This window comes from Equus asinus, chromosome 26, assembly GCF_041296235.1.
Source record: "Equus asinus isolate D_3611 breed Donkey chromosome 26, EquAss-T2T_v2, whole genome shotgun sequence".
In the NCBI taxonomy this organism is placed as follows: domain Eukaryota; kingdom Metazoa; phylum Chordata; class Mammalia; order Perissodactyla; family Equidae; genus Equus; species Equus asinus.
The window spans coordinates 32,932,281-32,944,943 of record NC_091815.1 but is presented as its reverse complement, the minus strand read 5'-3'; the positions used below and the strand labels follow the sequence as shown (position 1 = coordinate 32,944,943).

Sequence of the window (12,663 nt, the reverse complement as noted above, 5' to 3'; positions counted from 1 at the left end):
GAACAAAGAAATGGTCAGGATGAAGCGGGCAGCGAGGGGAGGACAGAGACATGGGGGGCTCCCTGGTTCCCCGGGAGACGAAGCCTTAAAAAAGTTGGGGGACACAGGGGAGATGCCCCTGAGACCCGCAGTGAGTTCCAGATGGAAGAGAATTTGGGGAAGGCAGAGCGGCTAGTGGACTGAGGGCTGGAATGCCTGCGGCAAGGACTCCCAGGGGCCTCTCCCGGCCCAGAGGCCTGGGCGCAGATTCCCGCCTCCTCGCCCGTTCCTTTACAGGGAAGTGGCCAGGACGAGTCGCACACACAGCAGGCCTCATTCTGGTCCTTTATTGCCTCTCAGGAGCCCGACTTTCCTCCCCACACAGCGCCTGCTTTGCTGCAGAGAGAAGGCCCCGTGCAGCCCCTCACTGGCAAGTCCTGGCCAGCCCGGTTGGCAGGAAGACAAAGGGCAAAACCAAATTCACCTGGGGGAACCTGCCACTCACATTTAGCCCAGCCACTGTAAAGTACTTGAGTTCCCTGGGGAAGACCAGCGGCCAAAACTGGGTCCTGGGGCAGAGAGGTCAAAGGGTCAAGGCAGGTGGCACAGCTGACAGAATGACCACAGCAACACGGGCCAACCAGGCCCAGCTGGGAAACAGGCCAGCGGAGTCCTGTGACAGGTGGGGGCGTCACTGGGCCAAACCAAGTCCTTAGGTGGGAGGGGTCCCTGGAGTCAAGGCAGTGGTTTTACAGGGCCCTGGGTCAAAGCAAGTCACTGGACCAAACCAAGCAGTTTGAGAGTCACGGGTCAAGCTATGTCCTTTGGTAAGAGGGGTCAGTGGACCAAACCAAGTCCTTTCAAAGAACAGGAAGTCCAACAGAATCCATCACAGCGGCCAATGGGCCGAACTAAGCCCTTCTTCTGGAGTGGGGCTGGTCAACAGATCTGAATGATTCCCCTGCGGGGGAACCAACCTCATCCTCAGTTCCCAAGCGCAAGGCCAGCCCAGACGCCGCGGGGCACCTCAGACGCTGATGGTGCGGAAGACGGTGAAGCCCGACAGGGCGGTGCTGACCAGGACCCCGGGGCACTGCGGGTGCCAGTGCAGCTCCTTCAGGTCTGTCTCGCCCTGGTGCACGAACAGCAGCTGCTGGGGGAGGTCCGCCAGCGCGGGGTCGGTCTCCGCGTCGCCCGCCTCAGGGTCCCGCTCCACCGCCAGGTCCCACTGTGTGATCTGGTTGTCTGCCCCTGAGGCTGCGAAGACCCCACTGTCCTGAGGGTGCCACTCGACGGAGGTCACGGGGGCCACGTGCTGCTTGAAGGTGGCCACGGGGGAGCCAGACTACGGGAAGATGGGAGTCAGGGGTCTGAGCACCTCAGCTTGACTCCTGGGGCGACCCAGGAAGAGGCCCCCACTCCTCTCCAGCCTTAGGGTAAAGGTGTACTGTCCCAGGGGCTGCTGGGAATTGTGGTTTCACTAGCAAAGAACTGCCCCCCCCCCCCCCCCCAGCTCCAGGTCACAAAATCCCCACCCCTACTCCTCCCTGGGTTTGCCTCAGTTTCCCTTCCTATAAAAGGGAGGGGGTGGTTCCTACGTGTTCTCCCCTCTGATTCTCTGAAGGCCTTGGACGGGGCGGAAGCACAGCCCGCAGGCTCCAGAGTCAGCCACGTAAAGAACAAAGAGACTCTGACTACAGCCAAGAGGCCGCTGGGGGCTGGAGTCTCTCTAATTTGGAGAAGTGGCTCCAGGGTTCCAATGGTCAGTCGACTCGGCCATGTGACCAGGCCATCCACCTGCCTTGGGGGCTGGAATCCATTTCTAGAAGTCTCCCCAGGGCTGATTCTATAGAACCCAGTACTTTGGAGGGAAAAAAGAGACAACAACACTGTGGTGCTAGGACGCCGTGGAGCTACAGGAAATGATGGCTTTGTCCAGAGGGATGCCAGAAGCTGCAAGTTCTCCCCAGAGCCCCTCTCAGCTTTACAAAGTTAACTCTTCGCTGGGCGGTAATGTCATATCTGCTACTGTCCTTTCTGTACCTCAGTTTCCTCTCCTGCAACGAGTGAACTGGGCTCTGATTCTCAGGTGATTCTATAAAACCCACCAGAAGAAAAACTACAACTCCCTGAAGCCCTTGAGCCCCTGGGCAGCACAGCCAGCTGCACGGCTCCCCCAGGGGCAGATGGGAGTTATAGTCTCTGCTGCCACCCAGCCTCTTCTGTCTCTCGTCAACGCTCCAGCTGGTAGAGTGAGCGACCCTCGACCAGCCACAAGCCCTCCTCTTGCTGAGGCTGTTTCCTCACCTGCACCCCGAGGGGGCTGGACCCCAATTTGAAGGGCCTTCCTGGCTCTGGTGTATAAAACCATTTCTAAGGAGGGAAACCCACCAATCCTAGAGGCTGGGAGAGTACCTTGAACTGCCGCAGGTCCCAGATTTTGAGGGCCCCGTCATCCCCGCCACTGAGCAGGAAGGGCTCCCGGCGGCTCCAGCTGATGACGTTGACGTCCCCATCGTGGGCGGTGGCGGTGGTGAGCATGCAGGCCTTGCTGGGGGCTGCCCGGATGTCCCAGATGCGAATGGAGGCGTCAGCTGAGCAGGAGGCGAAGACCTGGACAAGGAGGATTCTGAGTGACACCCCGGACCCCAGCGTCCCAGAGATCGGGGACTAGTGGTGGGCGACCCTCTCTTTTAGTGTCCCCCTCACCAGGACCTGCTCCCAGCCCCCTCCTACCCCAAGACCCAGGAATCCAGGCCCCCAGCCCTCCCTCACCGTGTCCTCAGTCGGAGACCATTGCAGGTCTTCCACGGAGCGTGTGTGGCCCACAAAAGGCCGCTGGTCCACGTGCCAGGAGCCACCGTCCGTAGGCGTCCAGAGATGGATGTTCTTTTGACAGTCACCAGTCAGCAGGCGCCCTGGGGAAGGGAGTCAGGAAACTACCTGGTCCCAGCTGGCCACGGCTCACTCCCCTCCCTGGAGTCTTAACACCCAGCCCTGCTGGGGACCCTGTTCCCTCCCACCCCTCAGGACCAATCCCACCTCAGGCACTTACCGGGCACACGAGAGGACCAGTCGAGTGCAAAGCCCTCGCCCATGTGGCCAGCAAAGGCGAAGATGGGCTTCACTCGGGCCTGCTCGTCCCGGAGGAAGGTTGCCATGGCCTGGGGGTCATCCACCACCTGCAGAAGCCGTCGCAGCGCAAACACCTCCACCTGGCCCTTCTCTGACCACACCCCAGCCACCGGCTCCTCGCCCAGCCATGATACCTGCAGCGGGGACGGGGCAGAGGGGTAAGGGGGGAGGCTCAGGGTGGTGACCACAGCTCCTAGCATCCGAGAACCAGAACCGCAGTTCTCCAGATGCCCCCGGCTAGGACTACAACTCCCAGAAACCTTTGTGGGAAAGGAATCCCAGCCTATGAGACCAGCTTGGGACCTGTGACAGCTCCCCACGCTGCGGAAGATGTAGTGTTGGGGGGAGGTCAAAACTGCTTCCAGACTCATGGGAATCATGGCTAGAATTCCTACCAGCCCTCAGGAGTGTGTTCAAACCCTCAGTCTCTAACCCTCTAATGGTGGAGGGTCACAGGCCTCAGTCCTTGGATCTCTTTGCCTCTGCGTGGACCCCGTTCAGCCTCAGGGCTTCCAGAAGCCTCTAGCCCTGGCCTCTCTCCTGAACCCCAGACTTATATGGCACCGACCACACAAACTTCAGGAGACCAAAGGCAGGCTCCTGATTGCTGACTGCAACCTCCTCCTCCCAGGTGTTCCCCACCCCAGCCCCCAAATGCAGGACTCATTCTCAATTCGTCTCTTCTTCCTCACCCCCACCGCCTACGCTGGCTGCACTGAAAACACGCCACTTCCAACCCTTCTCATTCCCTCTGTGGTCGTCACTCATGCTACTGCTGATGTCATGCTTCCCCTGAATTACCATATCCCCCTCCTCCCAGGACTCTGTCCTTCTGTCCTCGCCTCCCTGCAGACTATTCTCAATACAGCAGCCACCGGGATCCCCCCAAAAAACACGGCAGCTCCCATCCAACTTCGGCTCTGAGGCCTCCCATGGCTCCCAATTTCTCCAAGTAAAAGCCAAGTCATTCCAGTGGCCCTAAACAATCTGTCTTCTCTGTGCCCACTCGCCAAATCTCATCATTTTTTCCCTCTTCCATTCTGCTCCAGATGCACTGGTCTCCCCAGTTTCCCTCAAAACTCCTCAAACATGCAAAATGCACCCCAGGGCATTTGCACTTGTGTTTCCCTTGCCATCCTGTCCCACAGATATCCTTAGCTCGCTCCCTGACTTGCCGTGGGCCTCTGTTCAAATGGCACCTTACCAGTGAACACTTCCCTGACCACATATTTAAAATAGCAACCCCACCCAGGAACTCCCTAACTCCTTTACTTTGCTTTATTTTCCTCCGCAACATTTAGCTCCTTTGAACTTACTACACATTAACTTAGTTTCTTCTTGTTCCTTTCCCCACCAGCATGTAAGTTTCATGAAGCCACAGACCCTTTGCTCACTGTTAAATCCCCGGGGTCTAGAACAGTACCTGAAACATGGCAATACTTTAATGGAAACACACAGCAAGAACTTTGGGCCAATCGCTGCTCTAAATCCATATACCATCTCATTTAAATCGCACATCAACCTGATCAGAAGGCGCTATAACCCTGAAGCATGTAAGAAACGCCTCAGCCCAGAACCGTTTCTAAGCAGTAACAGAAAAGACATCTCACCCTACAAACAGGTGCTGTTTCTAGGCATCTCAAATAACTCCATTTCACTTACTGAAATAACTATGCTGTTTCATTTTATCCTTATATCAGCCCCACCACTAACTTCTATGACTCTCACTCTATTATAGAAGAGGAAAATACATAAACGTACTCCATAGCACCTAGTACATGGTAAGCATTATTGTAATAGCTAAGAGGCTTATAAACTAATATACGAAACTATGTGCCAACTGCTTTTCTAAAAGCTGAAGGGCATGGTCACGAAGCAGGCTCTTGGACTGTTATTTACCCGAACTCGGTTGATGCCACCATAGTGGGGCACCATAGCCAACTCGAGCTGAGGCTTCCGGTCTTCTTCATCCTCTTCATCTTCCTCGTCCTCCTCTTCGTCACTGCCCTCTGATGGCGGGGGCTTCGTCCCATGCAGATTGTGCATTCGGAGCATCATCAGTCTGGGGGGAGGTGTGGTGTGAGTGAGGCAGTGGATGCCAAGATCCTCGGGGAGGAGGGAGGCTGGGAACCCCAACTTCTGGGCCTGAGGGGGGCAAAACCTGGAAGTCCCACCTCCTGGATCCTGGGGAAGGGGGAGCTGGAGGCTCAGACTCCTGGGTCTTGACGCAGGAAGAGGCTGGGGACTTGGGGTCCCGGTCCTGGGAAAGCCTCTGGTCTCACTAACCTGTTGCTCTGAGCGCTCTCCGCCTGGGTCCCAGCACACAGGTAAAGGCTGAGAGGAAGCTCCGTCCGATTGTCTCCCAGATGATCCCGGACTATGTCGAAACTGAGACAGGGGGCGCCTGGGGATGAAAGGAAGGGTTGGAAAGTTAGGACGGGACGGAGGACTCTCAGCCGCTCTGAGTGTGATGTCACCCCTCTTAGACCCCAGTCTTCCCTTTCAGAGCGTCTCAAAATCAAAAGCTCAGGACCACAGCCCCACAGGACCCAAGATTCTAGTCCCCTCCTTCCTCCGGACCCAGAGGTCCGGCTGCCCAGCCCTACCAGTCTGCGCTCGGTGGTACAGCACGTAGGCCTCCTCGTCCATGACCAGCTCCTCTCCTTCGCGTAGCGGCGGTCCCCTGCCGGGCAGGTAGACTTGGGCCCCACCCTGGGACCCTGAGTCGCCGGACTCGGCTTCCATGGGCTCCCCGGTTTCACACGTGCGCCGCCGACCCCTGCGCGCCGCCATCTTCGAACTCTCTCACCGCCGGCGCGCGGTAATAGCGTCACTTCCGGTTTGCGCTTTCCGCCTTCTGAGAGCCGCCCTGCAGGGCAGTTACCTTGGAAACCTCCTTGTTCACCAATTAGAGTGGGCGATGGGGACACGGTGAAGGAGAACTAAGGTAACGGCATGCTGGCTTAGTCGCCGAGGCTGTAGATACCGAGTCGCTCCACCCGCTGCCTGACTTTGGGGCGCTCTTCCGCAGAGCAGTGGCAAGGCCTCCTGGGAGTTGTAGTTCTGCAGGAGGCCTGTATTCCCATCCACTAGAGGAGTTCGGAACCCTGACTCCATCTTCCACCTTTGACTCCCAGTGCTTTCTTTCCACTTAATTAACTATTCATATATGCAAATAAGAGCTCTTACTGGCAAAGAAACTGGGCTTCTGCTCCCTGGGGACCCATAAGGTCGGTTTCTTCTCCCCTCCTTGTTATGATGGCTTTAATTTACTTCAAAGTGCTTTAGTGTAGACAGGATGATATTACAAGTAAGTTAGACGGTTGAATCTACTCTCTAGGGGCCGTCAATTGCCTAACCAGGCGTTTACATTGCAGCTATGGTCAGCGAACGCTTAATCAGAAAGTCCACCCTCTGGAGGCAGCTATTACAAGTGCTGCGGCTCTCTTTATCGCCCATCAGCACCAGAGGTTTGTCTAATTGGTGTAATGAAATATTAGAAATAGATTCTCCTTGGTGAGATAAATGGCACTCAAGATATGTGGATTGGCTGGGATATATTAGACACTCTCCTCGCTTGCACGAACAGGATATTAAGCATCTAGCAAGCCACGGGAATGGGACCCTACACTTGATCCTAAAATGTTTTGATCCCAGATCTCTCTTGAGTTCTCTGTCCCCTCTTCTCTCTAGGTCTCTGTCCGCCCCCTCCCTTTCTCAACCCTTCCCTTCCCACGGCGGTTTCTCACCGCCTCCTTCTGGGTCTTTGCCTCTCACCTCCCTCCAGGGTCTCTGTTCTTGCTCTAATTCCCTTTCTGCCCCCTTTTTCTCTGTGGGACTTTTCGCAGCCAGAGAAATTTGAGGGGATCCAAGAGACACGGAGCTCACACTTGGACTGAGGAGGCATAAAAACATGGTTTATTCCAAACACTGCAATGTGGAACAGGAGAGCGGGAAGGGAGGTCGGTGGTGAGTGTGGACTCCCAAACCCTCCGCTCCACAACCCAGCTCCAGACCCGGCTGGAGATCTGGGAAGAGGAGCCTTTTGGGGGGGTCTGCTGGGTCATCACTGAAGGATCACAAGTAAGGGGTAGATTTGGAGAGGATGTGGTTGGTGGCACCTGGGGCTGGTAGTGAGGTGCGACAGGGCGGGAAGTTTTGGCTGGATGGAGTTTGGGATCAACGCTGGGGCCGGGGGAGGCGGGGCTTCCGTTGGGGGCGTGTCCTAGGTCAAAACAGGGAAAAGCAACCGAGGGTGGAAAAGAAGGAAGGGTGTCACGGTTTGACGTCAAGGGTCACAGTCTGGTCAGGGCACAGTCGGGGGTTCGGGTCACAGTTTGGGGTCAGGGGTCACAGTCTGGGGTCGGATGCCCATTTTTAGGGGTCGGAAGTCACAGTCTGGGGTCAGGGATTTCTGTGTGGCGGGGCCAAGGTCTGGGGTCACAGTTTGGCGAACGCGTCTCACAGTTGAGTCCCGATGGATGAAAGGTTAAAAACGGGCTTCCCCGGAGGCGTGGCTGGGGCCGGGGAGCTGCACAGTGATGTGGGGGCCACGGCCCCGGGCGTGGGGGTGGGGCGCGGGCGCGGCGTGCCCCCCCCCCAACTCCCGCCCCATCTGGTGACGTTAAAAAGCCCTTGTCGGGTTTAAAAAAAGGTCCAGTGGGCTCCGAGACCCCTGCCCCCTCGCTCTCAGACTGGGTGAGATTTGCGGAGACCAGATCCCCTCCAGCTCGCGGTGTCCCCAAAGCTGGGGGCGCAGGACGCTGCTCCAGGCGGGGTCCGGCCAGTTCCATTTTTTTCCTTCCCAACCCACGCGGGTCCTGTCCCCTGCGCCTGCCCCCTCGGGCCGTGGCCTGCGCTGACCGAGGGGGCGGCGGGGCCCCCCGGGCCGCGTCATACCTCGGACTCGAGGCTGGAGAAGTGCGCCGAGCCCCTGCGGGTACCCAGGTCCCCGCCCCGGTGTCTCCGGTGGGACGCGGCGGGCAGCGGCGGCCCCCAGTGCGCCGCGTGCGGGCAGCGGCGCGCGTGGCGGGAGGGCCCGGTGAGCCTGCGCGCGGGGGCGGCGCGGGGGCACGAGCTGAGGTCCTCGAGCGAGCGCGAGGTGGGCGCGGGCGGCGGGAGGTCCCAGCCCCCCGCGGCGCGCCGGTGCCGGTGGTGGTGCGGCGCGGCGGCGGCGGGCGCGCGGTGCGAGGCCCGCGGGCGGTGCGGGTGCGGCCGCGGGCACCCGCAGCGGGCCCGGCGCCGAGGCGGCGGCCCCGCGGCCCAGGGCGGGGGCGGCGGCGCCCACCAGCCGCCGTCCAGGCCGTCGTGCGAGCAGCTGAGATGGCGCGGTGGTGGCAGCAGCTCCAGGCTGGCGCAGTGGCGGCAGTGCCAGGCGGCTGGGCCGCTGCGCGGGGGCAGGTAGTCCCAGCTGCCGGCGCGCCAGCCCCCGAGCTTGTCGACCGACCAGTAGCGGCCGGGCGGCGGCCCGAGGCGCTCGGCATACGGGTAGGGGAAGTCGGCGAACCACCAGGGCTCCAGGCCGCCCAGCGACGCGCCGCCCAGGCTCTCCGAGTCCTCCGAGTCCGACGGCGACGGCTCGAGGTCGAGGTAAGGGCAGGGGGGCGGTGCGGCGCGGCACGGCGGGGGTGCGCCCTGGGCCCCGCCGCCCGCGCCCCCCGCCGCCGCGCCCCCCGCGCCGGGCCCCAGCAGCGGCTGGCTCTCGGGATCGGAGCGCGGCCAGCGCGCGGGCGCCGGCGGGCTCTCGTCCTCGAAGGCCAGGCGGCACAGCGGCGGCCCGACGGCGGGGGCCGCGGCGGCTGGGGGCGCGGGCGGCGACGGGAAGCCCGGAAAGGCGCCGGCGGGGGGCTCGGTCGGCTCCTTGTCGCGCACGATGGCGAAGTAGGAGGGCGGCGGCTTCTGCGGGGGCTGCGCGGCCGGCGGGGACAGGGGGCGCCCGGCCACGCCCCGGGGCGCCGTGCGCGCGTCGCCCACGCCCGGGCCCTGCGGCTCGATGGGGCCGTAGTAGCGGTGGAAGCCGTCGGCCAGGCCCGCGCCCCCCGGCGGCCCCCCGGCTTTGGAGCGGCGCCAGCGGTCCACGGCCGCGCGCTCGCGGGGCACGAAGGGCGCGGGGCCGGGCGCGGGCCGCACCGTCGGGTACGCCGGGCTGGGCAGCGGCTGCGGCGGCGGCGGGGGCTTGGCGGGCGGCGGGGCGGCCTCGGCGCTGCAGCAGCTGTACATGCCCTGCGGGGGCCGGCGGGAGAGCAGAGGGTCAGCGCGCGATGCCCGGGACCGCCCGCCTTCCCTCCGGTCCTCCCTCCTCTCCCGCATCCCGGCCCAGGTCTCCTCCATTTCTAGGCGCCCCTGCCTGTTTCCCCCCATCTCGCCCCCACTGCCTCCCTCCCTCCCCCGTACCCTGGAGAAGGCCAGCAGGAAGTCCATGCGGTGGGTGGGCCCCAGGCAGTGGCGCAGGCGCCAGTACACCAGGTGCTCCCAGGCGAAGACCAGCAGGGAGAGCCCCATGGCCACCAGGAGCATGTAGAAGACCCCCGCCATGTTGTCGATGTCCAGCTTGCTGCTCATCACCTCGATTTTGTCATTGTGGCAGATCCCAGACAGCCACAGCCGTTCCAGCATCTCGATCTCATCTGGGGAAAGGGGGCGGGAGGTCACCTTCCACGGGCACCCTCTGAGGACTCTCCTCTTTGATACGGCAGTCTAGTCCACAGTCCCCTCCTCCCTCAGACCCTGCTGTCCCCAGCCTCCTCCCCTCCTCCCCCAGGACCCGGGGGTCTCCCCGACCCCTCCCCGCCCCAGGCCGCCCGCCCGCAGCCCCCGCACCATCCCCCAGGAACTGCAACAGCGCCAGGTCGATGGGGCGCTTCCAGCGGGAGCCCTTGTGCAGAGCGATGCCATAGCCTGTGGTGGCGAAGACCTTGCCGGAGCCGATGGTGACGAGCTTGCAGCCCTCGTCCTTGCGGGCCATGTAGTTGAGCACAGCTGCGTCATAGATGAAGGCGTCCAGCTTCCTGGGGGGCAGGGGGCGCGAAAGGGCAGGGTCAGTCCCATTCCGACGCCCTCAGGGCCCAGCCCGCTCCTCTCGCCCCTAACTTCCAGCTGCTCCCAACCCGAGCGAGTGGGGGACTCTTGAGAAAGTCACTGCGCCTCTCTGTGCCTCAGTTTCAACATCTGTAAAATGGGGATGACAGCAATACTGCCCTTGTAGCGTTGTTGCAAAGGTCAGGTAGCACTTGGTGTAAAGAAAGTTCTGGAGGAATGTTAGCTGTGCCTGTTAATGAAATAATTCCGCATCTAATCCTCACCAGAGCCCCCAAGGAAGGCCCTATGTGCTCCTCCTTTTTAAAGAGGAAGACTGAGACTCAGGGGAATCCTACAAACAATAGTTTTGCAGAATAAATGAATGAGTGAATGAATGAATCCACACCATGGAACACCGGGTAACTATTCTATGAAGTAACAGAAATGCTTATGATCTGACATGTGAGGATGTCCAGCATGTATTAATGAGAAAATAAACTCGTTCTGGAATCCCATATAGTGTATAGTTCCAAATTTAGTCTTTTATCTTTATTACTTTTTAAATTTATTTTTTGGTGAGGAAGATTGGCCCTGAGCTAGCATCCATTGCCAGTCTTCCTCTATTTTGCATGTGGGATGCCACCACAGCATAGCTTGATGAGCGGTGTGTAGGTCCGTTCCCGGGATCTGAACCCATGACCCCCTGGCCACCGAAGCAGAGTGTGAATTTAAGCACTATGCCACCTCACTGGCCCCCATATTTAGTTTTTAAAATGACATATGTCTGGTGGCCTGGTGGCGTAGTGGTTAACTTTGCAAGCTTTGCTTCTGTGGCCTAGGGTTTGCTGGTTTGGATCCTGGGCGCAGACCTACACACCACTCATCAAGCCGTGCTGTGGCAGGCATCCCACATACAAAAAAAAATCCTCCCTGTTAGCTCAGGGCCAATCTTCTTCACCAAAAAAAGAGGAGGATTGGTGGCAGATGTTAGCTCAGGGCTAATCTTCCTCAAAATCAAAACAAAACAAAACAAAACAAAATAAAAATAAAATAAAATGACATATATCCTGGGGGGAAATTGGGGTCATCTTAACTGCAGACACCAGACCAGCTCTTAGAGGGAGGTGCCTGTCTTGTTCGAGTCCAGCATCGTCCAAGAGAACACCAAGATGATGGAGGTGTCCTGTCTGCGCTGTCCAGTGTGGCAGCCACCAGTCACACGTGGCCCTTGGGCACTTGAAATGTGACCCGTGTGATAAAGGGACGGAACTTTAAATTTTATTTCATTTTAATTTAAATTTAAGTCATATTGGACAGGACAGGTCTGGGGAAAACAAGAGAGATGGAGGCGGGTGGGTGGACCCTGGGTTGCGGGGAAGGCAAAGGGTTTTCCAGGAGAATATAACCCCCTGGCTTTTGAGTCGTTTGCCTATCTGTTAATGTAACAACCTCCATGTCCCCAAGCTTTCCATAAAGCCATCCCCACACTCACACACATGCACATAAATGCCTTGTGTATAGAGATGGTTGCAGAGAAATTAAGGAAAAGGACAGAATTAGTCTGTGCGTCTCAAATGGGGAGACAGACAGAAGGTTCCCCAAACTGAATGGATCCAGCAGAAGCAAAAACGGCGGGGTGGGGGCAAAGAATGAGCAGACCCTTGGGGAGGCCAGTCACCACCCCACGGGTTGGGGGGAATGGGGTTTGAATTCATTTTCTATCCGTCCTAACAGGCAGGGAGCCGGCAGCCGACGTCTGGAAACATGTGTATGTATAGAGGCAAGAATAATATCTCAATGGCCTGCGGGCACCGCCGCCTTGAAACAAATGTTTAGGAAAATGCCCTTAGGGGTGAAAGGTGAATTGTTTCCTGGGTTTAAGTGGGAAGAACTTGGAGTTTCCAGGGTCCCGCTGACGAAGAGGGATGGAGGCGCTGGGGACTAGGATGCAGATGGAAAGAGGGTCTTCAGGGGTCCTTGGGGCACACAGGGCACCGGTGTTTGTGGGGGGCATTTTAGAGCTCAAGATGAAGGCTTCCGGTGGTGGGAAGGTTGGAGGAGCTTCCAGGAAAGGGGATCTAAGAGCCTTCCCCTTTAACCCTTTGCTCCGTTGTTCTGGGACATAATGTCTGCCTCCCTTCCCCCAGCCCCGACTCCCTAGGCCCCCATTGTCCCTAAACCTCTAGCAAAGCAGCCATGTCCTACAGCCTTGGTTTAAGCGTATGTTTGGAAAATTAAAATTCCCTGCGTCTGTCGTTACTGTCCTGTTTATTCCTGTGGCCAGAAGGATCCTAACATTTGCATCAGCTCCCATCCCCCCTCAGCCCTCTACCCTCTCCTGGCTCCCCACTTCACTTAGAGCGACTGGAGTTACCTCCAGCGAGAAGGCCCTATGCCACCAAACACCCACACATCCCTCCTCACCCCTCTGCCCTCATCTGCCACTGCCATGCCTCTCTCTCTCACTCTGCTCCAGCCACACTGGCCTTTGCGCAGTTCCCGGACCACTTCAGCGTGCTCCTGCCTCAGGGC

The 12,663-nt window shown here is 59.1% G+C and overlaps 2 protein-coding genes across 3 annotated transcripts in view; both read right to left on the bottom strand.

Annotated features, from left to right (window-relative positions):
* Positions 1-310: 310 nt before the first annotated feature.
* On the bottom strand, positions 311-5,914 carry GRWD1 (glutamate rich WD repeat containing 1). Its single transcript, XM_044759648.2, has 7 exons — positions 5,721-5,914; positions 5,401-5,518; positions 5,014-5,176; positions 3,035-3,248; positions 2,755-2,897; positions 2,395-2,592; positions 311-1,324 (listed from the first exon to the last, which is right to left on the bottom strand). The coding sequence occupies exons 1-7, from the start codon at positions 5,905-5,907 to the stop codon at positions 1,007-1,009; spliced, it is 1,341 nt and encodes a 446-aa protein (XP_044615583.2). The 5' UTR covers positions 5,908-5,914; the 3' UTR covers positions 311-1,006.
* A 1,081-nt stretch (positions 5,915-6,995) lies between these two features.
* The window catches only part of GRIN2D (glutamate ionotropic receptor NMDA type subunit 2D), a 36,171-nt gene continuing 30,503 nt past the window's right edge, over positions 6,996-12,663 (bottom strand). For both annotated transcript variants that reach the window (XM_070498831.1, XM_044759647.2), the window contains 3 exons: positions 9,934-10,121; positions 9,508-9,740; positions 6,996-9,336 (listed from right to left, as the gene is read on the bottom strand). In XM_070498831.1, the coding sequence (XP_070354932.1) occupies positions 8,008-9,336; positions 9,508-9,740; positions 9,934-10,121 (1,750 nt within the window). In that variant the 3' untranslated portion in view covers positions 6,996-8,007. The remainder of the gene's footprint in view (positions 9,337-9,507; positions 9,741-9,933; positions 10,122-12,663) is intronic.